The sequence below is a fragment of the Electrophorus electricus genome, chromosome 9 (genome assembly GCF_013358815.1).
Source record: "Electrophorus electricus isolate fEleEle1 chromosome 9, fEleEle1.pri, whole genome shotgun sequence".
NCBI lineage: Eukaryota > Metazoa > Chordata > Actinopteri > Gymnotiformes > Gymnotidae > Electrophorus > Electrophorus electricus.
The window spans coordinates 19657081-19677921 of NC_049543.1; the positions used below are offsets into that span (position 1 = coordinate 19657081).

Sequence of the window (20841 nt, forward strand, 5' to 3'; positions counted from 1 at the left end):
GTTTATCAATTAGTCAGCCAAATCCCCACGCAGAGCATGCAAGTGTTACGGCCTGGGTCTTGTGCATTCCTAGAGCAGCCCCTTGATGGGACAGCATGTTTCTGAGGGGGGGAAGAGCACACTAGGGCTTCTCTCCAGCCGAGTCTAAATGGCTGCACACTTGCTGGAACACATACAGGGGGCGCTGGCATGCTTAAAGGAGCAGTACAGTGGGAGTTCTGGAAGGCTGCTTTCTTTTTGCCATGACTCAAGGGTACCTTAGGTTTGTGAATGTCACAGATGTCAACGAAACGTCCGTGCGTGTAACCTAAAGAAAGCTGGAAAGGATGTTAGCTGTGCTTTAAGTTCACTTTATTCTGTCAATGTCCAACCAGAAGATTCCCAGAACTCTTAAATTAGACATTTATGTGGTTAAAGAGATTAAGGTTACTGCTTTTAATCAGATGTATGAAGTAGTCTTACAGATGCCTTACAGATGTCTTTGTCTCATAAGGGATCTAACACAACCGATATTCTTAAGGCAGTCTAGAGACAAACACCAAGCAAATTCAGCAGCGCTGCTGTATATTCGCATAAAGCTTCTAATAATGCTTTAGCAGAAGTAGAAGCATCCTTCTTAATTCAGTCATGAGGTTCAAACCCCTTGTGTTGTCTCTTACTGGATTATGTGGAAACACGCTCTGTAAACCTAGCCATTTTGCCGCCAGGGGAACAAAGATGACAGCTCGGTTCAAGGAGACACGCGGAAAGTGGCAGGTCATCAGTTAAATGCGGCAGGGGACTCACGGCTAATCTATGGAATATCGATCTGTAGAAAAGTGTGCCGAGGCCAGTGTGTTAAATTGCTCTCTGTCTTTGACACAGGGCGAGATGTATAAAGAGAGGGGAACTGTTTTGTAGGGGCCGGGGGGATGATTGTGATTGGCGCGGGGGCAGAGTGTGTGATTTGACACAGTAGCAGTAACTGGCATTTTTGGTGCCAGGTCATACGTACAGTTAAGTTAGATTTCAGAATGGAAAGGTAATTGATTGAAATGCTGATGGGTTAATTATAGATTTAAATCTAGTGCATTTAGATTACTGCCTGTTTGTTCACTGTTTGCTCAGTGGCCTGTTCACGGTCTCGAACGAGTCGAGTCGTTCTGTCAAATTCGAGTACTGCAGTGCCGAAGCTACAGGTAGAATTTCTTAATGGGGGGAAGGTCAATATACAAAGCATTTTATGTAGTGAAAGTAAGCAATGACATTATGACATTATAATGAGATAAAAGTAATGCTTATGGAATTGTTACTGTGGTAAAGCTGACTAGGTGAGGCCGATGCCTTGAGCTTTGACCTTTGACCAAGGCTCTTCCTAGAACGCACGTGTACACAGCTTGCTGGAGTGGTTGTGAGTGCTTAGTGGTGTGTGTGTGTGTGTGTGTGTGTGTGTGTGTGTGTGTGTGTGTGTGTGTGTGTGGTTACATCCTTTCCTGTTTGTCCATCCGCACTGGCAGTTGAGTCAGTACGTGTTCAGTAAGAGCGTGATTGACAGGCTTCTAGCAGCTGAGCTGTAGCTCACTCTGTGCCTGCACCAAATACTGTAGTAAAAAAAAGACAACCAGCCAGTGGCCACTTCTTCATATCTTTCTGATTCCTCACATCTCACTTAAAACGATGTACAAGCACACTGCATTTGAAATGTACTGTTATTTGCATTGCACTGCAGTGCTGTGCAGTTTTTACATTTTGCAGTGTCAGAATGTAAAAGGTACTATAAAAAAGCTTTCTATGTTCTTACCAAAATAGACTTTTAAGGAGATTATTACACTGCCGGACTGGCTGAAAGCGACTCTACTGTTTTTAACTGTTTTTCCAGCTTCTTTGATGCATACAATCGGGTCATGATCAGAGGAGGATGTGAGGCAGAAATGTCGACCCGCACCCCCATAAAACTGCCAACCTCTTATTGCACCCCCTATTGATCAATTTTGTTTTACTATACCATGTGAGATGACTTATCAATATTTTAATTCTATTTATAAATGAGTTCTTCAAACCAAATCAGCAATAGTTGTCAATTCGACCATGACATACAATGGTAAATTTTTACGGCTACATAATTCATGTTACAGACGATCAGTGAGTGGGTGTGTCAGACAACAGTGCTCAATAGTTTGTAATTTAAATGACCCAGTATAGTTTGAAACATGGCCATTCGCTCTTCATCCTGCCTTGCACCCTTGAAGTCAGCAGATGAGTGAGGTGCTGGCCACCTATCGGAACAGACGTGACGCTCTGACACATCCAGGAAAATGTCCAGTAGATGACCAGTAAAGATCTCCTCCCTTAGATCTATGGTGTAGGGCACTATAGATTTATGCCCTAGTCTTGCATTCTGAAGTGAATTCAGGTAGTCCCTTCAGAAGCGGCGCATCACGGATCAATGCCCAGGGGAAAAAAAATGTTCCTTGAGATATATGGCTGCCTCCCGGTGTGGGTGGGTGTGGTGGTGGAGGCCGAGGGGCATGCTTTTTCATGCTGCCCGAGCTTGGTGAAGTGGAAGGAGGGGGCAGGGGTCAGGGCCGTGCTGGGGGCCGTGCTGGGGGCTGTGCTGGGGGCCGTGCGGTCATCAGCAAGAGAAAGCTGCACTGCAAAGTCAGACGAGCAGGCGCAGAGCTCATGAAGGCTGCAACACCACACACACACACACACACACACACACACACACACACACACACACACACACACACACACACACACACACACACACACACACACACAGGTGTATTTTCCACTTAATCAGACACCTGTCAGCTGACTTCCTGAGGAACGCTGAACTTTAACATTTGACATTTAGGGCATTTAGCTGACGCTTTTACCCAAAGCAACTTACAATTATGACTGAACACAATTACAATTATGACTGAATCGAGCTACTGAAGTTTAAGGGCCTTGCTCAGGGGCCCAGCTATGGCAACTTGGCAGTGGTGGTGCTTTAGATAGCAACCTTCTGATTACTAGTCATGTACCTCAACCAGCAAGCCACCACTGAAAATAAACTTCGACTACGTGAAAGGGCGTTTACAACCATGAGAGGCAGCAATTGTGCCATTTCCCTGTTCGGCATGGAGGCGACCGAGATTACACGGTCATCTTATGCCACCCCCATTTTCAGTTTCTCCACTGTGGTTCCAGACTCGTTGGGGCCTTCCGATGGGAAGCGTAAAGTGGGTTTGCACAAGCGGGTGCTGTTAGGTTCAAATCCCAGGGAGGCCTCTGACCTTTTGAATCCAATTATATTGTCCCGTAGAGTCAATGGTTTGACCCTGGAGGTGCAGCCAGGTGGCTCTGCCTACCCTCCGCTTGCCGGAAGTGCTCTGTCCCTACCGGGCGCTAATGATAATTAATGAACTGACCGAATGTTTAGCCATTAGCAGATGAGTGACATACTTCTGCTGACTCTATTCATCATGCTTAAGACGAGGTCATCCATCCAGGGTCCTTTTCACTCAGTCACTTATTGCTCCTATCGATCTAAAAGTACACTCATCTCAGCTCTTCACCGAGAAGCCCTTTACTACCTGTGATGGCCCGACACATCTGTTCCTTTCTCTGCATCTTGAAAAGGCGAAATGATATGCAAATTGCTCCCACTTTCCAGTATCGCTTAGATTAGCTGATTCATGGCCCCTTCATTTCAAACAAGGGGCCTTGTGTTCAGAACATGGTTCATGTTTTATTTATTTGCAGTTTATCAGTGCAAGTGTGGAAGCGAATGTGTGTGATGTAGAGGGAGTGGGCCCGATGGCACGGTTCAAAAAATGTTCTTAGCCCAGTGATCCATCTCTCAGGAGTTGATTGGCTGGGTCTTCCAGCATGTTTGCATGATCAGGCTAAGCTGTGATCTGGATCAACAGCCAGAACAATGTGAAAGACAGAACAGATGCCCAAACAGAACAGGTCTGTAGGTGAAATGGAACCAAAGACAAAAATATCTCTGAAATCAAAATCTCCTTATTATGTCTTTGTGGATGTGTCTGAATATTTGTGTGTGTGTGTGTGTGTGTGTGTGTGTGTGTGTGTGTGTGTGTGTGTGTGTGTGTGTGTGTTTTAAATAACCCAACCACATGTCATTTTGTGTCATCCAGCAGAGATCAATGTGAAAGGTAACCACATGAACTTTAGGACAAAAATCAAAGAACACTGAAAAATCCATTTAAATAAATAAGGTTGTTAAAATAAAGAACAGTACTCATTTATTTATTTATTACAAGTTTTGATTTAAGATCTTTGGACTACGACAATGAATTTCATTCAATTCAAAATATACTACAGACTACAACAATTCTCACAAACCCTGTAAGTCAACAGCAATCTAAGAAAAGTTATTTATTGTAGAATGAAACAGCTGCCTGATTTCCGTTTACCACACAGTGAAGGGACGTGACGTTTAAGTTGGAATGCTTTGCATCAATGCAGTCCATCATAATCATGTATTATAATGTGTTCTCAATTAAAATGATGCATTTTTTTGTTTGTGTTTGTTTTTAAAAGTCAGGTTGTTCTGTAATTATGTGCTGAAGCGCTTCCAAATGTTTCCTTGTTTGTACTGGCTATAGCTCTTTTCCACATCTGATTGTTTATGGAATACTTAACTCTCAAGTAGTAGGGTAATGCAGTGGCCAAGGTACTTGACTAGTAATCAGAAGGTTGCTAGTTCAAGCCCCACTGCCACCAAGTTGCTACTGTTGGGCCCCTGAGCAAGGCCCTTAACTTTCAATTGGTCAAGTTGTACTCAGTCATAACTGTAAGTTGCTTTGGCTAAAAAGCATCAGCTAAATGCCATGAAAAAATGACTGAATATACTTCAGTACAATGATCAAGTTGCTGAAAGTGAATGAAGGCTATTAGGGACAATAAAATAAATGTCAGAACTAGACAAACAGATGGTTCAGTTCATTGACATTTTATGGCTTTTATAGGAAAGGTCACTACAAAGATGTTTATGCTCTATAAATCACTTCTTCAACTAAGTTCTTCCACACTGCATGATATGTGATTTTGTTCACATTTTACCTGCATTAAAGCAAAGGAAATCTTTTTATTTTGAGTGGCAGTACTAGAAGATTTCAAATACAGCTTTTTAAAAAATATTCCAGCCTTCAAATATTCCCTTGCAGTGTGTAGCATACAATATGATGCCTTTTCTGTGTGTTATGCATGATTTGAATCATGATCTAACTGCGTAACATGAGTATCATATGGCTGAATGGTAGTATGCAGTTTTTCAATAAAATATGAATAGAACTGTGACACTGATTGGCTAACATACTGGTGACTTATTTAGAAGTTAGAACACATTTAGCGATATATATGCTTGTGAACGCACCTTGGGGTCAAAAGCACGTGTAATATACATTTTAAATGCATCGTTCATGCCCGTTATTTAACCCATTACATCCTCTATACTGGTTTGGGCCAGACCAATAAAGCACAAAATATAGCAGTTGACAATTTTATATGATTTCTACTAGCGATTATAGTAGTAACTACTGAGAATTCAGAAAAGATGTATAACGACTAGACTAGACAGGACTGCTAATTTACAAGAAAAAAAGTGCAAGTGACGCTTTATGGGAATCACCGCGAAAGGAATTGAGGGCTCATGACATTGCAGTCGATGTGCTTTCTCAGCAGGTATAGACAGATGGAATACTCCACCTCGGACTGGCTGTCTCATCAGTCTGATAGTTTATTCTGTGCAAGACTGCGGTGAAAAAGAGGGGCTCTTTGACAAGCTCTTGTGACTGGGAAGAGCAGAAGGTTCCCACAGCGGCTCTCGCGGTACCTGTGGAATGCGACTCTACCCTAGACGATCGATGGGAGATGAAAAACGGGCGGCTTGTTCTTCTGATTTGAACATGGGAATTAATTTCAGTGCTCCTCCCTTGCTCATTCTACCCGAGTAAAGTTTCATTTTGCACGAGAGTCTTATCCCAATTCACCGTACAATTAATCATTCTGATAGACTGAGGTTAAAGGATTACCCCACCTAAAATAACATTTAGTAGTTAATTAATGTGGACGTGGGAGCCAGTTAGCATTATGCAAAGTTGTTCCCAAAGACCTTCATTAAGTGCAGGAAGACTTGAAGGAGAACAGATTTACCTTCAAAAAACAGTGGTAATATTACAAACTTTTAAAATAACTAATTCGGTGCAATGTTTTTAAAAAAATTTGATTTCTTAGTAGTCTCACAGGATTAGTGTTAAAACTGAGCTCTGGGTGTTGGCGTCTCTGACATCATCGGCGAGAATGAAGGTGAATAGGTGAATGTGAAGTGAGCTCGGGTTCCTAGCTATTCTCGATTACCAGATATTTTACTTAAAGGCCCAATTAATTTATTGACTCATGTAAGATGCAACGGGATTATTTTTAGTTTCTAAGAAGGACATACAAAATGTGAATATAATTTTACATAAACTGCACAAAGGTACACAAATGTCTGAATAGGAAGAATCGATGCTGATAAAGTTCCCTATTGTGTTGAAAGGTGTTCAGTGTGAGTGCTTGGACATTACTCACTGAAGACAGTACTTCAGTTCTTGTGCTTCGTGTACGTCTACGTTTTTCAGATTGTTTCAGATTTCAGATGTTATTTTCTGATCACATGATGATCAAGGAACATCTTTACATCGTCCATTAGTAAAGAACAAAGACACACAGTGTCACTGATATAAAGCTCTAAATCTAGTTCAGTGCTAAGTGTGTCCCCTTGTGACAAAATATGTTAAACGTGAGTGAGTGAGTGAATATTTAAGTGAGTTACAAGCCAGGTGCAGGAGGTGCTTTGCATATAAAAAAAAATGGTCTAGGTGAGGTGCTTCCACATGTCCATGGTGCATTGTCTTTTTGCGTGTGCAGGAGAGGACCGGCCGCGGGAGAATGTGGCAAGCACAGCGGACAGACAGCCGTCTGGAAGTGGACCAGGGACGGAGTCAGGGGCTGGGAGGCAGACACTGCACTGCTGCGTTCGTGTATCTGCAGGGCAAGTGCGCAAGGCGTTGTGGGGCGTGGCCATGGTGATATGCGTGTGCTCATCTTGGGCTGGCTTCACCCAGTTAGCCAAGCTGACCTTCAAGCAGTTTGACGCACCCTTCACCATCACGTGGTTTGCCACCACATGGAACTGCCTCTTTTTCCCTCTGTACTACATTGGCCATTTGTGCAAGGGTCCAGAGAGGCAGACGCCCAAGCAAAGGTTCAGGTATGTTGAAGGTAGTGCACTGGAATATGAAGCTGCACTGGAATATGAACTGGAGAGAGAAAATGTGAAGCTATACTTTAAGCAATGTCGTTCCTAAGTAAACCCTATCAGCTAGTTTTAATGTTAAACATTCAAATAGAAAAGAAAGATGCAAACTCCATAATTGGAGAATAAGTGGTCCCATCCTTTATTGCAGGTTAATGTTAACAAGCATTATTGAGGCACCCCCTGGAGAATGTCTAACAATCAAACAAAGAACCCACATTTGTCGGAAGTGATTGCGTTCACCCCATCTTCTTTTACATTTTAGTGCTTGCATTGTCCACCATTACATCCAAACCATACATTAGTCAAAATATGCAAACTGATATTCAAAACCCACACCAATTGGAACCCGTTGCCACTACAATCCAAGAGAAGACTCCTAAGGAAGATTGTTTTTCTATACAGTCCAGAGCCTGCTGGAGAGGTAATATATCTTATACTGAGGTCCACTGAAGCCTACCCAAGATCCTTTGCAGAAACCTATACAGAGGCCTCTGCCCTGTACACAAATCATTCTGAAAGGACACAGAATCTCTATACTCCCTTATATTTGATCTTATTAATATATCTAATGCACTGTTGAACCTCCCTGTAAACATTCTTTTTTGTTACCTCAGCAACTTTCACAGCGCACAAAATGAATTCCCTCACACATTCCTACACAAATGCTAATAATGACGTTTGGTGTAAAATAGATGCAGTGGCACCTAGATGAACCGCATATATACCTGAAACTTTCTCTAGACCTCGACTGGGTAACAAGCTCAATTAAAAAAAAAAAAACAATTTTTAAAAAACATTTCCACACCACGATAACCTCAATACAAAATCCTTTTTAAAAAACTTTCTATTCATTGCATTTACATGGCCTTTGTCTTGTGATAATTTTGCTGTGATGTTATGTAAGACCTAACTGAATGTGCTAATTGGTTAAGTCTCAATGAGCTTAAAGGCTTATTAACATCCCCAGCAGCATCAAGTTTCCTTCTAAGAGGAAACCTTGTTTTAATGAATATCTCTTTTGCTGCGACAATTTAGGGAGACTCAGGGACTGTCACGCATCACACACGCTACGGAATCTCAGTGGCACAGCTGTCTTCTCTGCTTCCCTTAAGATGTCCATACCTTACACCCATGTTCCCTGAATACTGAACACAATTCCCACAATGCCCCTACCTTGCACCCATGTTCCCTGAATACTGAACAGCCAGCTTTGTTCTTGTTGAATCTACAGACTAGCTACTTAAGGGAAATGCTTTATATATTATAAGATTGTGCCTGGAACATCTTGGCCATTAGATTTTTTGACAGAGTAGAAGTTCTGGCTAGTGGTTCATCCTATATATTCATGGTCAGATTGATGAAGGATGAAGTGTTACATTTTGCGCTCACCAATGTGATTAAAATACACTGCCTGACCAAAAAACAAAGGTCACCACCTGGATTTAACTAAGCAAATAGGTAAGGGCCTCCCATTGGATAATTACTGCATGGGTGATTATGTTTCAGCTAGAAACAAGTTATTTAACCCTAACTGATGCAGTGAGTAGCTTCTCATTTGTTAAATAATCATGTCGAAAGACACATCCTGTGGTCGTGGAAAAGATGTTAATCTGTTTCAGAAGGGTCAAATTATTGGCATGCATCAAGCAGAGAAAACATCCGAGGAGATTGCTGAAACTACTAAAATCGGGTTAAGAACTGTCCAGCGCATTATTAAAAAGTGGAAGGACAGTGGGGAAACATCATCTTCGAGGAAGGAATATGGTCAGAAAAAAAATCTTGAATGATCGTGATCGGAGATCACTTAAACTTGGTGAAATCAAATTGTAGAAAAACAACAGTAGAATTCAGGGATATGTTTAATAGTGAAAGTAAGACCATTGCCACATGCACAATGCAAAGGGAACTCAAGGGATTGGGAATAAACAGCTGTGTAGCCTTAAGAAAACCACTTGTCAGTCAGGCTAACTGGCAAAAATGGCTTCAATATGCTAGGGAGCATAAAGATTGGACTCTGGAGCAATGGAAGAAGGTCATGTGGTCTGATGAGTCCAGATTTACCCTGTTCCAGAGTGATGGGCACTTTGGGGTAAGAAGAGAGGCAGCTGAAGTGATGCACCCATCATGCCTAGTGCCTACCGTACAAGCCTGTGGGGGCAGTGCTATGATCTGGGGTTGCTGCAGTTGGTCAGGTCTAGGCTCAGCAATGTTATGGTCCCAAAGAATGAGGTCAGCTGACTACCTGAATATACTGAACGACCAGGTTATTCCATCAATGGATTTTTTCTTCCCTGATGGCACGGGCATATTCCAAGATGAGAATGCCAGGATTCATTGGGCTCAAATTGTAAAAGAGTGGTTCAGCATGAGACATCATTTTCATGCATGGATTGGCCACCACAGAGTCCAGACCTGAACCCCATTGAGAATCTTTGGGATGTGCTGGAGAAGACTTTGCATAGTGGTCCAAATCTCCCATCATCAATACAAGATCTTGGGGGGAAAATTAATGCAACTCTGGACAGAAATAAATGTTGTGACATTGCAGAAGCTTGTGAAAACGATGCCACAACGAATGTGTGCCATAATCAAAGCTAAAGGCGGTCCAACGAAAAGTGTGTGAGACCTTTTTTTTTGCCAGGCAGTGTATATTGCAAGGCATATCAAAATTTCAAAATATATATTCTCCCTATCAGAGTTGCTCTAGCCTATAGACTACTGGACATGTGTGACACTGCAATGAGCTTCACCATCATGGTGGAACTGTAATTCAACAGATACATAAAAACATGTGTCAAGCCTCTTCACTCAGACATAGGAGCAACAATTCTCCCTGTCCATGTTCCAATTAGCAGCACAGACCCACTTTAACAGATTCCTAATTTTGAGCGACATCGGATAACAAATCAGGGTTAGGGTCACCCTATCCCCGTCACAAACTCCAAACAACAAATCCCCATCTGCTGGCTATTAACAACCTGCCCGTCTCTATGAAGTGGCTGCCTACCAATTCTCAGGGACTGATATGGGAGTGTGGCCAAATTTGGTAATGGAGTGAACTTCCCTGAAGGTCCTTGACCTCACATTCATTTGAACAGTTGATAGCTGTGTAATATTGTATTCCCTGTACATTTATAGGATAGGAATGGAACCATATTGTGGCACTGCTGAGAATAACAACTGGCAACTCCAGCTCATGGACAGTGCAATATCTGATGCTTTTTAAGAGCATCGTCTGATGCATTTTTGCAGGGATATGAAAGAGTAAATGCCATGCAGTCTTCACTTTAGCAGATTGGCTTAGCCACCTTCTCCAACGTTTGCCTCCATATCAATTTAGCAAAGTGGTTTACGCAGCACAGGCTGTTTAGTTAACTACTAGACACCAACACTGGTCAAAGACCAGGGTCACCTGGCCCCACTGCTCCAAAGTCTTCTCGGCGGGGCACACAGTTGCTGGTCATAGCTGCAGCTGTGGAGGGGAAGCAACTGGGCAGAGCTAAGCTGGTGTGGTGCGTGGGATCGGCATGCCCTGTGCGGGGCTGCCACATTGTCCTGTGGGGTCTGCGCATTTTGACTTCTCCTGATCCAGTTCTCTCTACCCCACTGCTAGGCTGCTTTCATGCACTCCTCTTTACCTTTCTCCTGAGCCTCAACTTCAGACTGCTAAGGTGTCCATTACCATCTGAGTCTTCTTGAAGATGCTGCTTGGCTCTGAGCTTCCTGTCATCACACTCCACTAGGATCTCCCAGGTGCATCACTGCCCTGGATAGTAGGGGAACTGGTGTACTCTAACTGCAATGGCGCGCAGCCAGTCTCAAAGACATTTTACCAATGATCCAATGATGCCCGAGTCTTGGGTTTTGGTGAACCAGAACTCTTAGTCGATGGTGCAAGTCCCTCTAAAATGAGTTTTGATTAATGCCACCCTCACGTCTGGATAGTTTTCTGTAGCCTTGTTGCTAAATGATCAGTACATGGTAACAGCCATGTTCGGATAATGGAAATAGCAGGAGGCACAAGGGCTGCATGACGAACCCAAGCAGCCCAGGCTGAAGACTGGTTCTCGGCAGTAGTGTGCCTCGGGTCACTTCCTGCCCGCTGTATGTGACCATTGTGTGTGCCCTCACCCTGTTGCCTGTCTCAATATCTCACCTTCATTATCACTTAGTCACTTCACTGATGTGAGGTGTAGCCTCTAACCTCGCCGCCTCGCTCGGTGTGGCGTATCTTTAGGCACTGGCATAGTGGCAGAGAAGCTCGGGTTTCATGAACCGGAGCCGCAGTTCTGTCTTCAACGACGTGTTTTCATCGTATCCCCGGGCATAATTTGAGGCAGGCTTCTAGTGCTTTTACCCTTCCGATGACCCAGCTGATTTGGGTCCGTGTCCAGTGACCAGGTGCAGAACTGTGCAGCTAATTTAAACATCATCCACATGCCTGTTGTATCTCTGTTGTATCTCTGTTGTATCTCGACAGTCTTCCTCAATTCTACCTCTAATACCAGCGTAGTGTCGGGCAGGCAGAACAGATTCAGAAGACAACAATTCTATTTCATCACTTTTATTGTACAAAATAAATAGTGTTGCTGTTGACTCTCGTTATTTTTGCACTACACGAGGTTCCCCTCACCTGCCTCAAGCTTTACAAGCTAACTACATAATGGCAGGGGCACAATATATCTTTATATATCAGTTATTTCAAACACAAATTACACAATGGTGAAAAGTTACAGATTAGTTGACAATGCTTCAAATGTAACCAAATGAGCACCGTAATCTGTAAATGTATCTGACGAACAGTTTTATTAAGTGCACAGGCAGTTACAACATACAGATTTATCGAAGCAGGGAATAAAATCTGAAAGTAAGATTTGAAAGTACATTACTAAATAGCACAAAAACTACAACTTTTGCATTCCAACATCAAATGCCTTAGGATAAAGACAAGACATTGGAAAATGTGTCAAAGCTGTTCTGTGTCATTTTATTCAACATTCAGACACTGGTTCGTAACAGTAAAATGCTAATTTGATAATTTTTCATTTTTATGGTATCCATGAATAATCAGACTTAATCGCAATAATTCAATAAGGTAAATGGCAGTAGGCCAGAAGTGCATTACAACGTAACAGTCTACTCAATGATTGTACTGACCTGTCAAATATTGGTGACAAAGTTATTATTCACTGTGCAATGCTTATTCTGTGCTGTCAGAACTGTGTAAATGTATAACTACATAAGATTTCTCCCAGAAATTGTATAACTGCACCTATAAAGCTGTTTTAATAAATATTTATTAAAATGATATAAAATTGTTTAAAATGCAACTAAATCCCTAGATAAAATGTCCAACTGTAGGCAGGAGATTTCCTTGCACTAAAAAGCATCAGGTTGGAAGTGGCGTATGCCAAGCCTCCGTGTTTGCTGACCCGTGTGCCCACGTGTTTGCAGGGAATGTTGTCGGTTCTTCGGCGAGGACGGGCTGACGGCGAAGGTGTTCCTCACTAAAGTGGCTCCCTTTGGCCTACTGTGGACTATGACTAACTACCTGTACCTGCAGGCGCTGCACAAGATCAACACCACAGACGTGTCGGCTCTGTTCTGCTGCAACAAAGCCTTCGTTTTTCTGCTCTCTTGGATCGTGTTGCGCGACCGCTTCATGGGCGTCAGGGTGAGGTCTCTCCATGTTCGGGGTTTGTTTGTCTTTATGTTATTAGTACTGGGGTGGGGGGGGAAGGGGTGTTTTTTTTATGCTGAATTAATTTATCGTAGTGAATCGATCATAGATAATTGCTGAATTAATTGATCATAACTTATTCTAGATTAGTGTGGAAATGCAGCCTTTATGAAATAATACATAAAATGCATAGAAGGAACAATGTTTTTGTAAATAAAAGGTTAAATGAAGGAAAGTGCATAATATATTGTGCACATTGCATAATCTTCTAGTAAGCTCTCTATTCAATATCAACTCTATTTCAATTCAGTCTGGAAGTCAAATGATAATTACAATGTCAATATTGCTTATGAGAGATATATGGAATTTTGATAGCACTAACTTATAAAGTGGCCTCACTTGCCTGGGAGGGTTGTGAGGTAGACAGAAAAGAAAAATTGGTAAAATTATACACATCCTGCCCTTGCTAGAGTAGAGGACTAGCTCGGCAGACAACTTGCAGGCACACCCAGTATCTCCAGTAAAGCCTCCGATATAATAATTTAACCTGAGTGGAAAAGTACACCATCTTTACCTTGACACAAACACACCACTGAAAATCTCTGAGATGTGCAAACAGAAAACTGCATTATTGTAGGAGTAACGAGACATACAATATCTTTTTATAATGTTAATCACAAGATTTTAGAATTACAGCGCTGACCTTTGGCAGTGGGACAATCACGATGCACACTAGGCTATGAAAATAAGAGTCTCTGAAGTGTCATTTTGGAGCCTATACAGCAGCCTATACAACCAGCACTAAAAGTCAGGGTTATGATGTACATCTTGAGATTTTATGAATCAGTGGTGTCTGAGGCAAATGGAAATCAAATCCCAGTCCTAGAGTATGCCTTAGCCAACAGCTACTAATAGCACCCTGTGAGATAAAATGTTACCCATCATGCCACAACATATTTACATCTATACAGCTTCTAGTTTGGCAACATTAGAATAGGATAGACCACCGGAGCATTATCTATCATATTAGAGCAATACCGGAAGGCTGTCAAAGAGGATAATCTCACCTCTGAAGACGTATGAGATGTACGCGCAGTGTACATTTACCTCTGGATTTAAACAAAACGTCAGTAGTAAAGAGGGGAAAAACTAGTTAATCAGTTTTGTCTTAACAGCAGAAAATGATGTCATTGCTGTAGCAGCTGGAGAGTTTTTTCCGGAAGCCTGCCCGCTTTGTCCTGCTCGGTCTGTTCCTGTGGCTGCGGCGCACAGTACCGTCCCCTCACTTCCCATAATCCAGCCTTCCCATAATCCAGCCTTTTAATTCACTCTCCAGCCTGATTTACAGTGGACAACCCCCTGCGTGCAGTCAGTCTCTCTCTCTCTCGCGCTCTCTCTCTCGCTCTCTCTCAGTAGAGGAGCCAGGCTGTTTTGATGCCTGCAGCACTGCAGGGGAACTTGGAATCTTTTCCATCACGAGGGAAGGAATGAGAGCCTAGAAGGGAGAGATTTGTCTTGCACTTCAGACAGATGATGCTGTTAAAAATGCTTTCAATTCAGATTGTGCATGTTTGAGCCGTTTCTTTTTTTCCGTGGAAACGCTGAGCCAGCAAATAATAGCTTGAAAGCTATATCACAACAATCACCGTAATCAAATCAAATCCACATTTATTTATATGGCTCTTTTTACATCAGATGTTGTCACAAAGCAACTTTACAGTCCAAGTACAAGCCCCCAGTGAGCAAGCCAAAGGTGACAGTGGTAAGGAAAACCTCCCATGAGCATGAGGAAGAAAGACTCATGCTCCTCTGGCCGACAATGGTCACCACAATAATAACAGTTTAAAGACAAAAATAAATGTAAAAAATGAAAAAATAAGCAGTTCATGTCTAGCACAACTTTCTAGAGGTCCTAGTCCCAAGGGGTGCATGTGTCTAAGATCCATCCCAGAAGAGAATGTCCGTTAAGGGCAACAGAGAAGTAGCTGGCTAGGGCGAAGGTGTGGTGGGCCACAGTAATCTGATGGTATCCTGTGGAGCTCTTTGATGTCATGCTGTTGCTGTGCTGATGCTATTTTGACACCATTTGATGTCATATGATGTCATGCTGTTGCTAAGATGATGCTATGTTGATGTCCTGTGATGTCATGCTGTTGCTAAAACGATGCTGTGTTGACGCCATATCATGCTGAGGCTGAGATGATGCTATCTTGATCCAATCAGAAAACAAGCATCCCTGCCACACCAAAACTAGAAGTAAAGGAGTGCTATAAGAGAGAGACAAAATGATACAGGAAGAGGCAGGCAAGTAAAGGAACGCATGGCTGGGGGCGGGGTTCCAGAAGATGGGGAGGAGAGGAGGATGAGAATGAGAAAGGAGATGCTGTAGAAGTGGAGGGTCTCTGGGAGTTTTTGCCATTATTCTTTCTGACAACTCCCGAATACTGTACTAATTCACTTAACTGATCTGAGTTTCTGACCTTATTTGTTTTTATTTTTTTTAACTTAAAAAAAAAAAAATTGTTTATTGTGAGAGAGAGAGAGAGAGAGAGAGAGAGAGAGAGAGAGAGAGAGAGAGAGAGAGAGAGAGAGAACTGTGAATTGGATCTGGAGCATTAAAACTCTGTTTCTATACCAGTCAACACCCTGGCTGCTTATGGAGATATTAAGTTTTACGTTGGATCTGGCTCATAATGGAAGAGGCACTTGAAATGCTATGGTCATATATTCAATGATCGTTTGGTGTTTTATGGCCTCTAAAGATCAATGCAATCTAGTCATGTAGAGCACCACAACAGGCGCTTGGCCTAATATTGCTTTTAAGAGATTTTCTAGCCTAAAATCTATTGGATTTCTTTGATGGAACTTCACAATTTCTTTTGTTCTGGCAAGGAAGGCCTGTTACTGCTGAATCACAAATGACCACACTTTTACCTTCTGCAGATCGTTGCTGCCATTCTGGCCATTGCGGGCATTGTGATGATGACGTATGCAGATGGATTTCACAGCCATTCCGTTATTGGCATCACTCTGGTCGTGGCCTCGGCTTCATCGTCCGCTCTCTACAAGGTAAACCCGGTGATCTGAGCCAACGCTCAGGAAGGTGCGAATGCTCCACTGGGTTCCCACTTCTGACCTTCTCCAGCAACCTAGGGACAAAAATGCTAGTTTGCTTTCTGTGTAAAGCTAGCATGCAGGACTTTTACAGTGAAATCTATGCAAATGTTCACAGTTCACAGAGGTTGCTGGTTAGCGGTTCGTGGTTTTGTATTTCTATCTTGATGTAAAGCAGAAAAACCTACCATTTTGTCAGCATCCGTGACTGCGGCCTTGTATAGATCAGAATTATTAATGAAATATTAGGACAACACCTAGAATGTTCTCAACTAGCACTTTTGAGCCAATTTAGTTGTTTTTGAGCAGTGTTTTATTGTAATTCTGTGTATGATAATTCTCTTTAGTATCAAACTTTTTAACTTTATTTTATGTTTCTTGGGTTTTTAATTATTCAAAACAGAATATTGACCCATTTTGTTAATGCAATATGAAACAATATATAAACTTGCCTGTCTGTCTGTCTGTCTGTCTGTCTATCGAGGACGGGACGTCTGAGGGATTTGTGAACCCTCACTACTCAAACCCTCAAGGACAGTTAATGGATGGACAGACAGACAGATGAAAAATATGGAGGGGGCGAGTAAGCTGTGTTGTTTCTCGTAGGTGCTGTTCAAACTAGTGCTCGGCAGCGCCAAGTTTGGGGAGGCGGCGCTGTTCCTGACCATTGTCGGCGGAGCCAACTTCATTTTTATCAGCTTTGTGCCAGTAATTCTGTACTTCACCCACATCGAGTACTTTGGATCTCCTGACAGCATCCCTTGGGCCTACCTCTGTGGAGTAGCAGGTCTTCTGCTAGGTATGAGTTATGATTCTCACTAACAACTTTAGTGGTGTTAAGTTTAAGTCTCTATCGTATTGGCAAAATTGTACTTATTGACAACAGAATTGTGTATTAAATTCATATATTGTTTTATTTTTCTATAGCATTCAACATCCTGGTCAACTTTGGAATCGCTGTAACTTATCCAGCGTTGATTTCACTTGGAATTGTGCTAAGTGTTCCTGTCAACGCAAGTAAGTGATGCCTGGTGTTGAGCTCTCAAGGGTTTAACTTGGATCCATGTTCACATTTGGGGCTAAAGATTTCAAATGAGAACAAACTAGAATTAGTACTTTATATTCAGCTTTGAAGAACATTAGGTACCAGCAGGTAGGCATCTGGATACATTTTTAATAACACACATCAACAATCAAATCTAACATCAAACATGCAACCCACAATCATGATGGGACGCAGTCTTCTTGCTTTGATCAAAACCATGACTTATTATGGTACAATTTTAACATATGTTGTATACGACTAAGATTTTTAATGAAATATATTTTTTGCAAACTAAATATTAGTATATGCATTATATACGTTCAGCCTAATCCTTAACTTTGTACTGAATCAAGTAGCAGGGCCATTACTGTGTGGAAATAGCAGAGTGCACCTTTAACTCACCCCCACCCTCCCTTGTCTACACTTACGGCAGTGGTGGACGTGTACACCTGCGAGATCCACTTCAACACGGTGCGGCTCATCGCCGTTTGCATCATCTGCCTGGGCTTCCTGATGCTGCTGCTGCCGGAGGACTGGGACCAGTGCCTGATCCAGCTGGGCGGCCGGCTTCGCAATCGCGAGCTGCCCGGGGAGCCTTCTGACCCGTCCGCCAGCCTCGGCTGGAGCCGGAGGGCCCAGACCTCCGTGTCCACGTTCACCCGCTGACGCGGACCGGTGCGGAATTTGCTGCGTCGAAAGGAGAAGCGGCACTCGGAAATGTCAGCCTGGCTAGCTGCGGATGCAAGCCAGCGGGGACCGCTTAGCGCGTCCGCGTTTTCCCCAATGCCGTTTATTTTGTAATGGGTCTGATTCAGTGTTAGCCTGCCGGCATTTGCGGGGCGTTCTTTTTTACTTTAGCGGGACGTTAGCATGTTTTCTGATCTGTGTCCTTATCTGTTCAAGAGAGCGCTACTGGCATGGCTCGATGATTTCCAATAAGACCAAAGTAGTGGACCGTCATCTCATCATGCTTTTACATGACTCAACCCCCTCTGTCATAGATTTAGTAGATCATATCATATATAATGTTTGTTCTTCACTATTAGACTACACCCCCATCCCCTTGTTTCGTTAGGTCTTTAATTTCAGGTAGTCGAAGTAATTTATATGTGCACCAGAACTACTGTACGTAGCTGAACAGATGTGAAAGAACAGGCCCTAATAATTAGGATCGGATATGGTGCTTTATTTCTTCTCGCAATTCTCTCTCAACCTGATCCTGCACGCATGCTGTCATCTAGACACAGTCCATCTCTTAATGTCTGAGGTAGAATGACTGCTATACATACTGGAAACGCTAGGCCAAATGGCCATCAAACGCTTCAGTTTAGGGAGACTGATATGAGCAGTGACGGCCACAGAGCAGGGCCCCATTTCCCAAACTCATCGTAATGTTAAGATCATCGTAAACCGGTGAGAGAGCGTTCAGTATAACACACGCTCTACCATTTAAAGATGATGTTTGTTTTGCGGTGCTTTTGGGAAATCCCAGCCCAGGATATCCATGTGAGGAGAACGATGTTTTGTACATACGGACCTCACCTGACACAGATTGAGGAGAGACGAGAAACGCCTTGGGCCACCCGCTTCAACGTTCCCACACCTGCAAACAGAACATCTCTGGAGTTCTGACTGTTGCCTTAACAAACTTTCTTTCCGCTCCCCTACTAACAGAGAGCACCTCGGGGTCTGCCTGGCTTTTCAGAGTAATGGCTGTGACGAGGCCGGCACCGCTAACGCCTAACCTCCGTCTCACGTCGTGTCGTGAGTTGTGCTGAGTCATGCTAGCCGTTTGCCTGCGCATTCCCCACTACATTACTGATTATGGGCACGCATCCGTGTTTTCAAGTTTTGCTTTGTGTTTTCTTGTCCTTCCCTGTATCAGCGAACAAACATTTCCTGTCCTCTGAGCTCATTTTGACAGGACCCAAGAAGCTAAATGTTTTACATCAAGTCGGTCTACTGAACTCAAAATATGTGTTCAAAGTGGTGTAACTACCCAGATTCAACTGGCAGTGCCACGGAACAGGTGATAAGAACTAGTGCCATCTCTAGTACACGATGCTTTTTGCACTCATGGATCTCAATACTCCCCAAATATGGCTTTTCAGTGCATAATAACGGAACTGTGATGTAAGGTTGTTGTTTTTTAAAAGTATTTCCTCTGAAAAGGACGGTATTTTGACATGGAAACGCATGCAGAATTTACTGCTAGCGCTCAGCTAGAATTTAAGGCTAGCAGTTAGCTTCACTGCCTCTTTAGTTTGCGATTGTAATCATCAGCACTGTTTCCCATTGTCATTGTTCCAATGACAATAAATATGAAATTGTATTCCTCTGGAATTACTGCTAGAATTTATTGTAAACCTTTGTAAGGAATGACGATTTTTACACTGAAAATGCAACATAATTATCACATGCGAGGAAAATGAAAACATGAATAAATGACAATTTGAGTTATCAGATCTGCTGTATCTTTTGTGACACGTAAATACACGGACATGTTTTTATTCATTTTGAGTTTTGTCATTTGTTTTTATTTATTTAAATAAACTATTAACAGACGCTGATCTATAGTGACTAAGTGATCTACAGTGATTTACGGTATGTAAACAGCCATTCATCTTTTTACCACAGAGATTGGTACTGGGGTGTACCAATAAAATAGCCTGTATACAGGATAAAATAAAACAAAACTCACTTTTGGTAGCTTACGGGAAGTGGTGAATATAAAATATAAATATGAACGTATGTGATTATGAGGATTTCAGTGTAGGAGCCGTTAGCAGAGATCTCACTTTTGAAGGTTTTGTTTTATTCCATAAGAGGAGAGAGTAAATAATTAGTGTACTGCATTTTGGGCGTCACATTGTTGATTTAAAGAGCATTTTAAATTTTACAGACAAACATTCTCAGTGAACACAGAGAAGTAATGAATACATTGAACTTCTAATTAAATTCTCCAGGTTTAACAAGGGGTTAGTTGTGTTGAGGAAGTCGGCATTGGAGTCTCTTTGTTTTCCATTTAGTCGCTCAGTTAAATGAAATTTTAGTCGAAAATAATTTTTTTCTATCTTCACATTTGGTTGAGGTGATGTGGGTTGCTCTGTTCTGTTCCTGGTTATCTTCCAGGGTTCGATGTGACACACGTTGCTCAGCTATATGCACCAGACTGTTGTGCATGAAAGAACTTCCTATAGTAAATTGGGCGAACACCACAAAGCATGAAAGTAAACAGAGAATGAAAATGAAGCCATGGGCAATTCTCTGGACGTGTCAAATGCAGGGAGGAAACCAAGCTTAGAAAAACCTTAATATCTTCGCTTTAAGAAGATGATCAGTTAAAGTAGGTTCATATACTAGTTACAAACCATGTAAACTGTATACATCATTTCTAGTCTGCATCCTATATTTGCATTATTTCACTCTTAGAAACACTAATTTTAGTACTAGTTCAATATTACAAGTGTACCAGTAAAAAAAATGGTGGTTCAGGGATAAGCTTTAGATTAATATACTGATAGATTTTAAAGCCCTCTTGCTCATTTTTTCTGTTTTTCCACCCTCAAATCCACTCACAGGACCCCCAGATTTCTATTAACATTGTAACGGCATGAATTTTCAGGCTCTGTCAAATAAACCTGGTAATCATCTTTGGATAATGACCCACAGACCGCTGGTGTCAAACAACATTTGCTTTTAGTG

General features: G+C 42.3%; 1 protein-coding gene across 2 annotated transcripts in view; it reads left to right on the forward strand.

The window, feature by feature from the left end:
* The window catches only part of slc35f3b (solute carrier family 35 member F3b), a 55171-nt gene extending 35525 nt beyond the window's left edge, over positions 1-19646 (forward strand). For both annotated transcript variants that reach the window (XM_027016532.2, XM_027016533.2), the window contains 6 exons: positions 6907-7249; positions 12752-12971; positions 15921-16046; positions 16698-16890; positions 17019-17108; positions 17570-19646. In XM_027016532.2, the coding sequence (XP_026872333.1) occupies positions 6907-7249; positions 12752-12971; positions 15921-16046; positions 16698-16890; positions 17019-17108; positions 17570-17802 (1205 nt within the window). In that variant the 3' untranslated portion in view covers positions 17803-19646. The remainder of the gene's footprint in view (positions 1-6906; positions 7250-12751; positions 12972-15920; positions 16047-16697; positions 16891-17018; positions 17109-17569) is intronic.
* Positions 19647-20841: the final 1195 nt, after the last annotated feature.